The sequence below is a fragment of the Macrobrachium nipponense genome, chromosome 1, assembly GCF_015104395.2.
Source record: "Macrobrachium nipponense isolate FS-2020 chromosome 1, ASM1510439v2, whole genome shotgun sequence".
NCBI classification, from domain to species: Eukaryota; Metazoa; Arthropoda; class Malacostraca; order Decapoda; family Palaemonidae; genus Macrobrachium; species Macrobrachium nipponense.
In genome coordinates, this window is record NC_087200.1 from 133,181,766 (window position 1) to 133,198,082 (window position 16,317).

The 16,317-nt window shown below is 40.7% G+C and overlaps 1 protein-coding gene across 2 annotated transcripts in view; it reads left to right on the top strand.

Moving 5' to 3' along the window:
* Window positions 1–9,122, top strand: part of LOC135219650 (atrial natriuretic peptide receptor 1-like) — a 145,622-nt gene extending 136,500 nt beyond the window's left edge. Inside the window, exons 18-23 of one of the 2 annotated variants that reach the window (XM_064256583.1) lie at window positions 359–508; window positions 2,499–2,622; window positions 3,430–3,498; window positions 4,962–5,235; window positions 7,333–7,427; window positions 7,888–9,122. In XM_064256583.1, the coding sequence (XP_064112653.1) occupies window positions 359–508; window positions 2,499–2,622; window positions 3,430–3,498; window positions 4,962–5,235; window positions 7,333–7,427; window positions 7,888–7,950 (775 nt within the window). In that variant the 3' untranslated portion in view covers window positions 7,951–9,122. Of the gene's footprint in view, window positions 1–358; window positions 522–2,498; window positions 2,623–3,429; window positions 3,499–4,961; window positions 5,236–7,332; window positions 7,428–7,887 lie in introns of those variants that run through there. The other variant, XR_010315479.1, reaches the window with a different exon arrangement.
* The last annotated feature ends 7,195 nt before the right edge of the window (window positions 9,123–16,317 follow it).

The window sequence follows — 16,317 nt, forward strand, 5'->3', positions numbered from 1 at the left end:
TATATATATATATATATATATATATATATATATATATATATATATTCATCATGTTCCAAATTTTCGTGATTCAGTTATAAATATATATATATATATATATATAATATATATATAATATATATATATAGATATATATATATATAATATATATATATCCTATATATATATATATATATATATATATATATATATATATATATATATATATATGGATTTTGGCTAAGATCTCCGATGAATGTTCTCACTAAGGCCCTTTATGCGTTTCAAGAAATAGATTACAGCAAGACCCGTTTCCCTGACAACGCAACAATGCATCCATGTTCCTCCCTACTGATTCATCCATCTCTCATTTTCAAAGGGGCAATGAGAGCGGAAACATCCTAGACAATTTACTCTTCCGAATGGAACAGTATGCCAACAACCTCGAGGCTCTCGTGCAGGAGAGGACGGCCGACTACTTGGAAGAGAAGAGAAGATGCGAGGAGGTCCTCTACCAGCTCCTCCCGAAGTATGTTGAAATGGTAATTTTTGTAGTTTGTTGTTAGCGTTTTCAATCCAAAGGAATGTAAGAACAGATCTCGTTTGTCCACAGTCGCTATGCTGCGGGTCTTGGCTCAATTTCGGCTCCGTTCCTGCACATAGATTTGTGAAAATGTCCAGAATCCTTCAACTCTTCCGCGTGTTTCTTATACCTTGTGACAATCACCCGTTTAAGAGACTGGGATTCATCTGAATACTATGTCCCCATACAATAGCGCCATTTACTTTTTCAGCTTTCAGATCTACGATCAAGCAAGATTCAGGAAACAATGTATCGGGTGCAAAGAAATCGTGCTCGTCATTACGAGGAACTGAAAAAAATAATTTTCCAATTAATTTTTTGAATGTTATGTATTTGGTCTGCATTAAAATAATTGCCAATTTTCAACAATGCAGAATTTGTCAATAATATTGCATTAAATTATATGTCAGTGCTCTCAACTTACACGAATACCGTATGATTTTAGACCAAAATATATGCGCAAAATATACAAAATAAACGCAAATGCTTTTCGCTGTCACCAACTCAGCTTGCATTAGTGGCATCGCTTTGGGGCGGCCAGAGGGGTCCCCGGCCCCCAGTGGCCCCCTCAGTTGAAATTCTCTTTGTAGCTAAACTTTAACCGTTTGGTGGTCAAAAGCAGATATTTGAAATATTTTTTAGCTTATTTACAGTTGTGCCATATATCTAATGACATTATTTTGGTTCTAGTTACTTTAACGACTTATATGTAGAACTGAGAAATGAATGGATATAGTTAGAGGTTTATAACTGAAATGACATGTTTGTTCGTGATATTTTGAACCAACTTCGTGTTATGTACTTATGTATGAAGTGACTGAAACTATAGTTACAGTTTAGAATAAGTGCAATGCAATTTGCCTCTGCTGCTTAGAGTTAATTTCCAGGGAGGGGATGTGAAGAAGAGGGAATGGATGGAATAGAATGAAATTTTGAAGAGATTTCTTTTGTGTTATTGATAATATTATGCATATTTTGATATATTCATATGACAAGGATATTATACTATGACTGAAAATAAAAAAAAAATCATAGAAATGAGGCTAGTGTTGAATATAAAGTTGTGAGGAAATTTACATGACAGTATTAGACACATTTGCATAAAATAAAAGTTGAAAAATCATTGACAATTAAGCTCTGTAAGTTCAATTACATGTTTGCTATTATTTTCCTTCATTCACATGGATATAAGCATTCAAGAATAGAATATTTTACCAATTACAGAATTGTTACATCAGTTTTATGTCATTTTCTTTGGTCCCCCTAAAAATATCTTGGCCCCACCTAGCATCCGCCTCACTGATGGAACGCCAGCTAGTCCACTTATGATTTAGCAAAAGAGAGTCCGCATTGAGAAACTTTTTCTTCATTTTACATACGCCTAAACGACTGCAAAGGATGAAGATCTGGTCTCTGAGTTCCTACCTACCAAGAACTATCATCCTACGAACACAAAGGATATAAAACACTGGATATTGAGGCCACACATGCATACTATATAAACTCTTAACATGCTTATTTTGAAAACACATTTTAGCTTTCCGCAAAAGAAGACTATTGAGATGGCTATTTGTCTGTCCGTCCGCCCTTGGAGCTTAAAAGCTACTGAAGCTAGAGGGCTGCAAATTGGTATGCTGATCATCCAACCTCCAATCATCAAACATATCAAATTGCAGCCTTCTAGCCTCAGTAGTTTTTATTTCATTTAAGGTTAAATTTAGCCATGATCGTGCGTCTAGCACCTTTACGGGTGCCACCAGCACAGGCCATCACCGGGCCGTAACTGAGAGTTTCATACAGCATTATACGCTGTACAGAGAACTCGTTTGCAGCAAATTCGGCGTATGTTTAACTTATCATGATTATCCACACTTAAACATATAAATGCACAAGATCTTGTAAATGCGTCTTAAACCCCCACTTCTGCATTTTTCAGATCTGTAGCAAGTCAGCTTATAGCCGGCAAAAGTGTCGTCGCAGAGACCTACGACTGTGTTACCATATACTTCAGTGACATCGTGGGCTTTACTGCACTTTCTGCTCAGTCTACGCCTCTCCAGGTTTGTGACTGTTATCATTTTCAACACCGAGGAAATTGGCTAAAAACTTGTAACAGATGCTTGTTAATGTTTGCGTTTTATTACTTCTATAAATCTATTCCAGGATTTAAGGGGGGGGGGGGACCTGGTCACGTGCCCTACACCCCCCATGGATATTAATAATAGAACATTGTTTTCTTTCAATAAATCATTAGTAGTAGCAAAAATGCGCTTGGTTGATTATTTCAACAACAACTGTACAGCAATAACAGCAATTACTACTAACATGTGTATATAATATGTTTGTGTGTGCACACTTATATAAGTATTGATATATGTGTATCTTATGTGTGTAGATGTTACATATTTATATATATAACACTTTGAAGTGCCCCCCCCCACCCCATGATAGAAATAGATCCGCCACTGATTCCAGGTCAAATCTGTATTAGTACGATCAACATATTACTTCATTGTATGATGACTTCATGGTAGTCAGAAGATCACTAATGTTTCTCTCATACTCATAAATTTACCAGCTGTGATTCACTACACTCCCCTTGATCAACTAATAACACTTTAACATTTAAATAAAAGCAAAACACCACAGATTGTTAATTTATATATGTATTATATATATACAATATATATATATATATATATATATATATATATATATATGTATATATATATATATATATATATATATATATATATGTATATGTATATATACGTACCATATATACATTTATATATATATATATATATATATATATAATAGATATATATTATATATATATACACACAAAAGATTTTCTCTTTTTTCAGGTCGTTGATCTTCTGAACGATCTGTACACGCGCTTTGATGCCATAATCGAAAATTTTGATGTTTATAAGGTGAGCTAAGGCAAACTAATTTTAGTTAAATAAAGAGCAGTGATGAATAATGCATATCTTTTATCGTGACTCTAATTTAAATAGAGTTTATTTGTAATTGCTGCTAAAGCCATCAAGTCTCTGGAAAAAGTTTAACAATTATTTCTGACTATCGTATTTAATGCAAGTTACATTGTGGGTTCAACGTCTCTATAAGAACACAGATCGGATTAAGAACAAGAGGGCTGATATTTGTTTCATCAATAGAACCACTTTACTAATATTAGACTGATCAAATTTAGGCTATAATACCGAGCACCAGGCCCCTTTCAGCCATTCAGAGCTCAAGACAGTGAAAAGGAGTTGGAGTGGTTGAACAGCAAAATAAAATGATCCAGAAAATAAATGCGATTAACTACAAAGATCTGAAGGTCGAACTTGTAGAAGACGACATAGTTACACGAAGATATAATAGTTTGAGAAACTAGAGAGCCAAACTGAAGAAAGAAGCAGGACTGGAGGTAACGTAAAAGACCAAAAAGTTGTCGAAGCCAGAGACCAACCGGTCGCTGCTAACGCCTCTTAGTAATGCCTACAGTGTACCACGTGAGGTGCAATGGTGGCACTACTGGCAAAACCACTTGAAAATATTACTTTACTCCAATCCATCAGCTCTATCCCGAACATGGAGAAGACATCTTTGGTCTCATTTAAGCGTCCTCAATCTGAAGCTCTCATATGAACACACAGGAGTTTGCAAGGTTTCCAAGGACCACTATTAGAGACTTAGTGACAATATATTCAAGTCTGTTGTTACAAAGTGAATCAATCTGTTCTGCGTCTAGTAACGCCATTTGTAAAACGAATGCTTGTGTTATCATATTTTCACTATCAGATCAACAGGGGTTATGGGTTGAAACGTTGAAAACTCAGGCGGTACTTGGCGGGAAGGTCATTTTTTTAAAATTTATTTTTGGGCGAGATGGGCGCTTGACACTTCAGAGTTCACTGGATGAAAGAGACCAGACGCACTTCCCTCCTGTTGTGAGGAGAAATGTCTTGGGATTATTCGGATGAAGGTTCATTTTTGCACGTCAGTACAAACGCTCAGTAGGTATCAACTTGGTTCTCTAGAATTTGCTTAGTTCATGTTTTAGCATTTTTCTATTTTAAAGTTTTCGTTAGAACACTGCTAAATTATTTTTTTCTTCCCTAAAAAAGCATATAGAGATGATTTTCTTTTGCACGGTGAAAAGCAACTCACGTGGGGAAAGACATTCATTTGTTAATGTGCTACATTTATGAGAATAACTGAAATTACTGCCTGTCATTGAGTAAGCACTGTATTCAGCTACATTAATAATATTTAATGCCAAAGGGAGTCTATCTATGTCAATGCAAAGAGAACTGGAAAACTCTGCTCGGAAATCTCTTTTTTTCTGATTTGATTTATCTCCTAAATCATCTGCTCTAAATACGCGCAGGTCGAGACCATAGGAGACGCTTATATGGTAGTTTCGGGACTTCCTGTTAGAAATGACACTCGCCACGTCCGTGAGATTTCGGGCATGTCCTTGGCTCTCCTGAAGGAGGTGGAGACGTTCACCATTCGACACAGGCCTGAGGACAAACTCAAACTGAGGATCGGCATCCACACGGGACCATGTGTGGCGGGCGTTGTGGGCCTCAAGATGCCCAGGTACTGTCTCTTCGGTGACACCGTCAACACAGCCTCGAGGATGGAAAGCAACGGCTTGCGTAAGTATTGCTCGCCATGGAGATAATAGTATATCTTGCTCGCCTTGGAGATAATAATATATCCTGCTCGCCTTGGAGATAATAATATATCTTCCTCGCCTTGGAGGGTAATGATATATCTTCCTCGTCATGGAGATAATATCTTCCTCGCCCTTGGAGGTATTGGAATGTATCTTGCTCGTCCATGGAGATTAATAATATATCTTGCTCGCCTTGGAGATGATAATATATCTTGCTCTTCTTGGTGATAATAATATATCTTCCTGCTCGCCTTGGAGATAATAATATATCTTGCTCGCCTTGGTGATAATAATATATTCTTGCTCGCCTTGGAGATAATAATATATTCTGCTCGCCTTGGAGATAATATATTTTGCTCGCCTTGGAGGTAATGATATATCTTGCTCGCCTTGGAGATAATATATATCTTGCTCGCCTTGGAGATAATAATATATCTTGCTCGCCTTGGTGATAATATATCTAGCTCACCTTAGAGATAATAATTTATTCTGCTCGCCTTGGAGATAATATATTTTGCTCGCCTTGGAGGTAATGATATATCTTGCTTGCCTTGGAGATAAAATATATCTTGCTCGCCTTGGAGATAATAATATATCTTGCTCGCCTTGGAGGTATTGATATATCTTGCTCACCTTGGGGGTACTAATATATTTTGCTCGCCTTGGAGATAATAATATATCTTGCTCGCCTTGGGGATAATAATATATCTTGCTCGCCTTGGATATAAAATATATCTTGCTTGCCTTGGAGATAATAATATATCTTGCTCGCCTTGGAGATAATAATATATCTTGCTCGCGCTGGAGGTAATGATCTATCTTGCTCGCCTTGGGGGGATAATAATATATCTTGCTTGCCTTGGAGGTAATGATATATCTTGCTCTCCTTGGAGATAAATATATCTTGCTCGCCTTGGAGATGAAATATATCCTGCTCGCCTTGGAGATAATGATATATTTTGCTCGCCCCTATTTTATTTATAAAGTCTCGTTAAATCGCCCTAAAGTTGTTAAGTGATAAAATACGATGTGAAATTCTAAAACGTATTTTAGTGTAATTTCTAACATCTGACAATATTCAGTAATTAGCAGATTCCCACCTTATTTTTAAAACTATATCTGATCATAAGATATAATTATAATGTTATTACGTTAAAAAAACTGCGAAACTCAATTTGATTTTTTGTCGAAAATTATTTTGTAAGCTATCAATTAAGTTCATCCCAAAGAAATGGACGTTAATGAAATATACTAACAGCAATCTATCGAGATAACGCAGGCTTAGTTCAGTGGCAATCCATTTCCAGCTTGGGTAACAAGATATTTAGCTAAAGTCTAACTGGAATATGTCTTTTTTAGCAGCGCCATACCAAATAGAAAACTTTTGCACGAATTTGCACTGTCGTTGTCTGCAGTGTGACTTTCCGACTTGTATTTATAATTTAAAATATGCTTATTTGTAGCATGGTTCGCTAAGTGAGACCTCACTCTTATTATTGTGCGTGGGTTCGAGTACCAAGGAGGGGTTGTGGGGGGTGGGGGGAGAAGTTCTTTATTTAGTTCCTTTCTGGATTCAAGGCGTATTACAATAAGCATGTACAAAAGGCGTGAGGAAATGAAGTTAAGAGATCATTGTGATTATTGGAATGGAATGAAATATGAAATATAGGCCAAAGACAAAACGCTGGGACCTATAAGGTCAATCAGCAATGAAAGGGAAACAGTAAAAAGATTTTAAAGATGTAATTGGAGGTAAACCTCGCAGTGAAGCAATTGTTAGGAGAGGGTGGAAATTAAGATAGAAGAAAGAGAATATAAACCTAGGTACAATAAAAGAAATGAAAGGGGGTTGCAACTAGGGGCCGAAGGAACTCGGCAAAGAAGCTCAAGTAATACCTACAGTGCACCACGTAAAGTGCACTGACGGCACTAACACCCCATGGAGACTATGGCTATCATAACACACATTTGCTATGTTTAGAAGAAGCTTTAGCTACCCTAACCTACTATCCCAGAACCCTAACAAAGTGTAGCTTTGTGTAACTTTTCACTGACCTGCCTACCGTTTTGCTTCCAGCACTCAAGATCCACGTTTCTCCAACTACCTGTAATTTGTTAAGGCAGCACTACCCCTCCTTCGTTTTAGAATGCCGTGGAGAGGTCGATATGAAGGTAAGAGACACAACACAGTATTCTATTATTCTGATCCTCTTTATAATTCTAGTTTGAGATGAAAAGTTCTTGATCATCTCATCATTGCAGCTTTAGAGACTTGACTTTTTTCATCGTATATAGTTCTAATGGAAAACAAAACCCCTTTTCTAGTTTCACAGAATTGTGGATTTGAAATAATTGTAAATGTAGATCTATAGTCAATTAATTGTAGTTTCGTGTAATGTGGCCCTAGCTTTAATGGCCTATAACTTCAATTTTAGATAACGCATCACTGGGTAGTCTTAGCAGTTTCTTATTTTGCTCTTATGTTACATATGACAAGCATAAGTACTTAATACACTAGATCTAACATGATACAGTTGTGCATATCCTTCCTGGTGGAAAAAATGGATAATACAGTACTGTAAACTTCTGTACGTTCTATCATATAAATCAGATCCTTCATCTTTATTTGCAGGGCAAAGGAAAAGTCACAACTTACTGGCTACTGGGAGAACATGAAGATGACTCTGTGACGTAGTAGATTCTGAAAACTGTGCTCTAAAATTTGTGTGTTCAATCATAAAGACGATCAGTATATAAGAAAAGATGACACTAGACGTGGCGCATTCCATTTGATTTGTAAATGATACAAAAAGTTCGTGAGAAAAGGATGGTTAACGAGATTATGAACTCAATGAATTATCCTTCAATTTCCGTGTGATGTACAAGTAAAGAAGTTTATTAAACTTGAACGAGAGTGCCAGCCTCAAAGACGATTATATTTTTTTTTTTTGCGTAATATTCCTAAAACTATACTCACAAATGCGTTTTGGCATATACTATATACATACACACACATTATATACTATATGCCATATATAGGTGTGTGTGTGTGTGTGTGTAAACTCTTTTGAGGCTTAATATTCCACTGATGAAATTATTAACGTTGCATGTTAACGTTGTTCCTAAATTAACTATCTAGTGGTTGACGTTTTCTGTCTTCTGTACAATTTACAAATGTTTCAGTGTTAATAATACCAGGAAAATATTAAAAAATATAAAGACAAAGACTAAATCAGTTTGTTTCATGAAAACCTGCTGCTACACTAGAATTTCGTCACTAGGAATAATACAGTCAATGAAAGAGATAATTCATTGTACTCAACAGATAAGAATAAAAAATTTCTGTTGATTAAACGTAAGGTTGTGATGATCCTCAGTAACTAGAGATATAATTTTATTGATTCTTGTGATAAAAAGGTAAAAGCTGAATCTCTCTTGTTATGTATTGGAAAAAGGATTGATCGTGAATCATCATTGGACGTATTCAGTCTAACCTAGAAATAGATGATAAGGACAAATCTTCTCTCTGTGGAATTGAATTGCTGACTTGTGATTTGCAGGTCACAATATACTCACCAAACCACAGGGAAATAGAATATATGAAACCAGATACACTGAAAGTTAGGAAGCCTGCTATACCCACGTATATGGTTTAACCGTCTCTACACCCCGCTACTTTGTTGTGGAGTGGGCAATGGGTAAAATCGCAGATATGGGTATAGTAGGCTCTCTATGATTCTAAAGTATATGCAGTAGGATATCTGATGCTAAGTGGCTATAATGTCGGCCTGAAAAATCACGGGTCAGCTATGGTTTAAATCCCCAGAGGAAGTGGAAAAATCACGGGTCAGCTATGGTTTAAATCCCCAGAGGAAGTTGAAAAATCACGGGTCAGCTATGGTTTAAATCCCTAGAGGAAATTGAAAAATCATGGGTCAGCTATGGTTTAAACCCCTAGAGGAAGTTGAAAACTCAGGGTCAGGTACGGTTTAAATTCCTAAATAAAGTTGAAAAAACACGGATCACCTATGGTTTAAATCCTCAAATGAAGTTGAAAACTCACCTGTCAGCTATTATTTAAATCCCCGGAGAAAGTTAAATAATCATGGGTCAGCTATAGTCTAAATCCTCAGAGGGAGTTGAAAAATCATGGGTCAGCTATGGTTTAAATCCCCAGAGAAAGTTGAAATCGTGGGTCAGCTATGATTTAAATCCTCCAATGGAAGTTAAAAAATCATGGGTCAGCTATGGTTTAAATCCCCAGAAGTTGAAAAATCTCGGGTCAGCTAAGGTTTAAATCCCCAAATGAAGTAAAAAAAATCACGGGTTGGCTATGATTTAAATCTCCAGAGGAAGCTGAATAATCACAGGTCAGCTATGGCTTAAATCTCCTAATAAAGTTGAAGAATCTCGGGTCAGTTATAGTTTAAATCCCCAAATGAAGTTGACAAATCATGGGTCAGCTATGGTTTAAATCACCAGAAGTTGAAAAATCACAGGTCAGCTATGGTTTAAATCCCTAAATGAATTTGAAAGATCATGGGACAGCTATGCTTTAAATCCCCTGAGGAAGTTGAAAAATTATGGGTCAGCTATGGTTTAAGTCCCCAGAGGAAGTTGAAAAATTACGAGTCAGTTATTGTTCAAATCCCCAGAGAAGATTGAAGAATCACAGGTCAGCTACAATTCAGATCCCTAGAGGAGGTAGGAAAATTATAGGTAAGCTACATTTCAAAATTACCAATGAGGAGACTTTTCTTTACCATTGTCAATAATCTCATCATACTCAATATTGTATATGGTCTACATTCTATTTCTGTCATTATCATTACCAGAACTTTCCACTTTGAATTTTTTTATTGCTGCATGTTAGAATAGTAAGATTAGATTTCTTTTATATTAGATATAAGCTTTTCATGGGTAAACTAAAGGGCATTACACATTATTGTTCGGAAGATTAAATTATCATTCGATCTGTATGACCTCTGACAATTTTGAGACCCTGAACAGCTATAATTTTTTTTTAGAAATGAAAGGTTTAATAATAAATAAAAATTGGAATGGAAAAAAATTAGGATCAGGTTTTATCATAGAGGCATAAAATCTAATTAAGTAACATGACCCAACTCAAACCTATAACAATATATGCTATCAATATCAGAATTTTTAAAAAAGTAAATTGTATTCTACCTAACTATACAACCTGAGGTCTTTTACACTAGGAATGACCTTCAGCGAAGCTGGAAATGGATGTTGAGACTTCTATAGCAAGGCAGTTCGGTAACTGAACTACCACCTGGGTGGGATAGCCCCTCCCACCAGGGTATATGTATACACATTATACAAACCATTGGTCTTTTACATTTAATTGGGAAGACCTATAATTGAAAAGAAGATTCTGATATGTCACCTGAGCTGACTGGAGCTTGTGCAGCTTGATTTGAACCCTGGTTGTCAGCACTAGGGAATGAATCGCACCTCTGATGAATTGATTGGGGTATATAAACTGCGAGATCGTTCATCTGGTCTTTCCTCCTTTGGAGGGTGAGGCCTTTTCACAGGAGAAAATGAGCTTGGATGAATCTGACAGGCAATGACAGAAAGGCAAAATATGAGTAGTGGGTTTGTCTTATTGACTGGAACCCGTTTTGCTCTCCTTGCAAGAAAAAGTGGATGCTTCTCTTGTCTATGACAAAAGAATGGATACTACTTTATGTCAATTATGTGCATCTTAGCCAGTTCCAGTATGTAACTGCCATTCCTCCTTCTGCCCGAGTGAAGAGAAGGATGTAGGATGGAGGAGAAGGGAACCAGTCATCCACAATCATACCCTCATCCACAACTGTACATCTAAGGCAAGATGCTAATCTGTCCCATAGAGGAGCTGGGTAAGCTTACACAACTTGTTGACCAGCTACCACAGGTCTCAAGGAAAAAGTGTCCAAGGACTTGTGTGCAATACCCCGGAGGTGGAAGGAGGTGAAGATGGTCCGAGTCGACCACATCCCTGCCTTCAGTACCTGGTGTACCGGTAGATTCTTCCAGAATGCGAGGGTAGGGGTAATGCTCCTGACTTCATGGACCCTCGGTTGGGGGTATCGGTGTCGTCCACTCCAGCAGTCGAGTATGCCCTTCGGATCGCCTCAAGAAGCCAGAATGAAATCGTGTTCTTAGACATTGTCTGACACTTCCTTCTTGAACAAGCCAGTGCTAACAAAGAGTCATCAACACTCAGGATGGGGGTGTCAAGTCCTCCTCAGGTAGTGCTGTAACGGTCTATAACAGTACAGCAGCATCTCATTCGCATCATTGTCTACGAAGTCCTCTAGAGAGGGGATCGTAAAGGACTCGAATCTGGCATTAGGGACTGGCGGGCTTTGAGTTTTCACTAAGAAGTTAGGGACAAAGCCGAGAGTAATCGATCCCTATCCTCTAGAGTGTTTCACATTGAAAGAAATCCTATGTAGAACGCCTACTCTCTTTACCGATGCCAGGGAGAGCAGGAAGACAACTCTCATATCCCTGGGTAGCAAGACTTCTCAAAACTTCTCAACAAGAGAGCTATCTCCAGCGATGAAGAGATATCAACTCCTTTCAGCCGCAAAACTAAGCAGAGGATGGCTTGATAGACTTTTACTGCTGAAATGGAGAGAAGTTTTTCCTGGCTAAGAAAGACAAGGAAGTCCGTGGCCTGCAGAAGTGTGGCTCCAACTGGAGAGATACCCCTTCGACAGCACCAACACAGAAAATGGCCCACTTCCCCTCATATACAGCTGCGAAGGACTTCCTGAGGTATCCGGACATCTCTGTTGCAGTGTGGGGTGAAAAACCTCTACTTTGCAGATGACGGTGGATAACCTCCAAGCATGAAGAGCCAGGGTCTGCACTGCCTGATAGTACCACTCTATGTGTGGTTGGCACAGAAGGTTGTGCCCCTGGGGTAGTTCTCTCGGTGCCTCAGAGAGAAGGGTCAGCAGATTGGGATAACAGAGGGAAGGCATAGATGTCGAGGTGGTCCTGCGGGTGCTGGAAAGCATCTTCTGCAGCTACCCATGGGTGTGGTCCAACTGAACAGAACACCTGAAGTTATCCATTGTGGCAGGTGGCAAGTAAGTCTATCACTGGTTGCCCCCACAGCTCGAACAACTTCTTGGCTACATCCTGGTATAGAGACCACTTTGTTCCTACCACCTGATTCTGGTGGCTAAGTTTGTCTGCCACTACATTCCTCCTGCCCGGGATGTATCTGGCTGTCAACTGAGGGAGCTAAGGAGAAATAAGGTCCCCCTGCCTGTTGACATATTCCACTGCCGTGGTGTTGTTGCTCATCAGCACCAAGGAGTGCCCCATCACTCTGTCCTGAAATTCTTGTAGGGCCAGGAAGGCCGCTTTTAGTTCCAGGACATTGATGTGGAGGTGTCTGTCATGTTAGTCCCACACCCATAAGGTCAGCAACTCCTCAAGGTGTGCTCTCCATCCCTTGGTCAAGGTATCCAAATACAGGAGCACGTCGGGAAGCTGAGTATGCAAGGGTACTCCTATCAAGAGGTTCCTGTCGTTCAGCCATCAATCCAAGTCCCTCCTCACCTCCTCCAATAGAGGAATGAGGAGGGATTGAGGATCTCAAGACTGGGACCAGAATTCCTTCATTCTCCACTGAAGAAAACATAGGTGGAGATGTCTGTGAGGGACCAGCCTCTCCCTGTCAAGACAGAAGTAGCTGCACTACTTTTCTGAACTTGCTGATGCGAGAGTCTGAAAGGAAAACTTGCTTCTACTGTACCTATCAGCATGCCCAGGCACTTTGTCCCCTGCTCCGGTATGAGATCAGACATCTCTAAGTTTATCACAATCCCGAGGCTGCGGCAAAACATGAGAAGTCAATCCCTGTCCTGAAGCAACTGCAAACGGGAGCTTTCTAGGACTTACCAATCGTCGAGGTACCCCAATAGATGTATCCTCTGCAAATGGGCCCATGCTGAGATAAGGGTGAACACTCGTGAACACCTGAGGAAAGGTTAAAAGTCCGAAACAAAGTGCCTTGAACTGAAATACTGTCCTACATAGGATAAAGCAAAGGTACTTCCAAGAGGGTTGATGAAAGGGTATTTAGAAATATGCATCCTTCAGATCTACAGTCAGCATGAAGTCCTTCTCCCTGATGGAGGCCAGCACTTCGCAGGCTCTATCGTGAACAAAGTCTGTTGAACGAATTGCTTCAGGGGAGAGAGATCTATGACTGATCTCCAACCCCACAATAGCTTTCTCTACCAGAGAGATGTGGCTGTAAAAGCCTGGGGACTGGTCTGAGACAACTTCTTTTGCGCACTTGGTCAGCATGGCTTAGAATTCTTCCTCGAGTGCCATGTCTCTCAACAAACTGGGTACATAAGCCTGGAGATGGACCAGGGGATTGGTGAGGGGAAGCCTAAACTCGGAGGGGAGTAGATACCACTCCCAAAGGATATCCAATAACCAGGTCTCGGCTTTATATCTCTGCCAAGTTGCCCAACGGCATGACAGGCACCCCCCAATGAGACAGCCTTTCCTGAGGAAGAGGAGGGCTGAAAGGGACAATTCTGAGCAGAAGAGGAAGAAGGTGAATGCTGGGTTTTTCCTCTAGTACCCTTCGAAGGTTTAGTCTTCTCAGGGCTTGAGGAAGAGGTAGCCTGACCCAAAAGTAGGGCTGTAATGACATATGAAGGTCCTGATGACCTCGTCACTGCCCATCGGATGAGGTAGTCATCATCATCAACCCTTCTCTTGTCTACAGTAGCATCCACCATCTCTCTAGGAATGAGAGAGGAGGAACCCAGCAGCAGTCCATTCCTTAGGGTCATGGCAAACTCGGGACCCAAGGTCCTGGTTAGGTGAGTCAAGACAACGTCTCTCCTCTTAGGGACTAGGTTAGCCCACAGGTTTGCTGTTTGGTGGCCTAAGTACAAAAATGCCCTACCTTCAGACTGGCATAGTCTTGCGAAAGCGGAATCCTCCCCAGGGACCATAACCCTCGAAGAGGCCACTATCTTGGCCACCGTAAAGGTACATAGATTGAGCCACAAGACTGCCTGGTAGGCTGACAAACCGGTGGCTTCCAGGGTCACCGCTTCCTGCTGCAATAGGGAGACCACCTCTGTAGTCAGTTGTTGCAGTGAACTAGACCCTGGTCAACCTCTTAACCGCCAATGATCCTACCAAAGGTTGATAGAATCTCTCCTCTCATGGTAGAGGGGGAGGAAGCAACTTGTCTGAACAGTTCAACCTGAGAGAGTTCTCTTATCTGGAGACAAGATTGTCCATCTGGTCAAGGATTCTGTCGGCAAGAGAGGACCATGGCAGTCCCACTGAGGCCTGGGGTTCCTTATTCTGGTCCTACAAAGACTCCAATTGAGAGGGGCAGTCTACTAGAAAAGGTATAGGTCCTTCCCCCGGATCATTGTGCTGACGAATCAGCCCTATGATCTCTGCAAACGTCCTCTGTATCTCAGGTGTATCTGCATCTTGTGGCAAATGCCTCTCGAGTACTTCGAAGGTGCAGTCTTCCCGATCTACCCTCCCTTTGGAGAGAACCTCACAGGACCCCTGAGGAGGAGTCTAGCAAATAGCCTGCAGAGGAGAGCATTTGTTCCTCCATACGTGCACCAGACTCTTCCTGGGGCCGGTGCCCATGTAGAAGGAATCTGTACATGGGACCTCATCCTCATCTCTAGAGTTGAGTCACCTGAGTGCCTCCTCCCGGCCTCTTGCTCTGTGCCCTCACTCATACAGAGATTGAGATGTGCGAGCTTCTACACCCAAGGCATCTCGGTCAGACCGAGGCCCTGACACAGCACCATTCTTAGAAGCACGCTTCTTCAAACTAGTGGAGGGAGCGGTTACTGATGTACCCACTCCTTGGCTGCCGGTTCCAAAGGCCTAATGGGGGCCAGCAGATCAGTACCTCCACCCACAGGTGAGGAAGAGCCAATGTGATAACTCTCTGCTAACTCCAAAGAGGAAGGTGAAATGCCATGACTTGAGGTACGGGAGATGCACAGCAGTCCCTGTTACCATCAATTGTGATGCATTAGTTGGATGGTGGTAGTACACCAGATGCAGGACCTTAGCAAATGTAGCAGTGATGATGGAGGTAGTGGTGGAGGTCTCCACTACATGAGTTGTTATGGGGACAGCCAGATGCGACAGCAGGACCTGTGGCGACTGGGTTCCCGCTAGGCCTAGAGAATGCCAAGCTGTTGTGAGATCCAATGGCTGCTCCTCCATCACACCTGAAGAAAGGATATTCAGATTAGGGGAGAGGGCCCCTTGTTGCACTGAAGGAAATTTAACACCCATAGAGTGACCCGAGGCCTCTGTACCAAGATTGTCATGGATCCCCGACTCCCCTCCATCCTCATCACTTGATGAATAGGATAAAGAGTAGGCCTCTACTGTAGAAGAGGGAGCAAGGCAGGGAAGCTTGCTGGAGACAGAAACGAGGAAGAAGGGTCCGGCACTGAGGGAGTCGTCGGAGACGTGTAACCCTCCAACGGATTCTTAGTGACCTTCCTCCGGTAACATTTACTCCCCGCTAACTTTACCCATTGCACAGGAGACCAAGAAACACACTAATTGCAAGTTAATTCAGGATTGTAATCCTGCCCTCTGCAAGACATGCAGAGAGTATTAGGATCAATATCCACACTTCATTTCCAATTGTTGCACTTCTTACCACCCACTCCCGGGACACTAACTTGGGGAGGGAGGGCTTAGAAGTCGGTTTAACATAACCATGAGTTTGCATGTTGTAATTGAATCACAATCAACCACAAACATGCACAGGATATTGATGCACACACTGAAAATACAGAAAGATCTCACCATGGAAAAACAAGGGAAAGACTAGCGACTGTCGAGCAGAGAGTGATGTGATACATGTCCAAACCCGCTGATGGGCGAAAGTAAAGTGATATGCGTATACCCTGGTGGGAGGGGCTATTCCACCCAGACAGTAATTCAACTGAACTACCTTGCTATAAAAGTCTAGCAGCCATTTCCATCTTCGCTGAAGGTAATTCCTAAT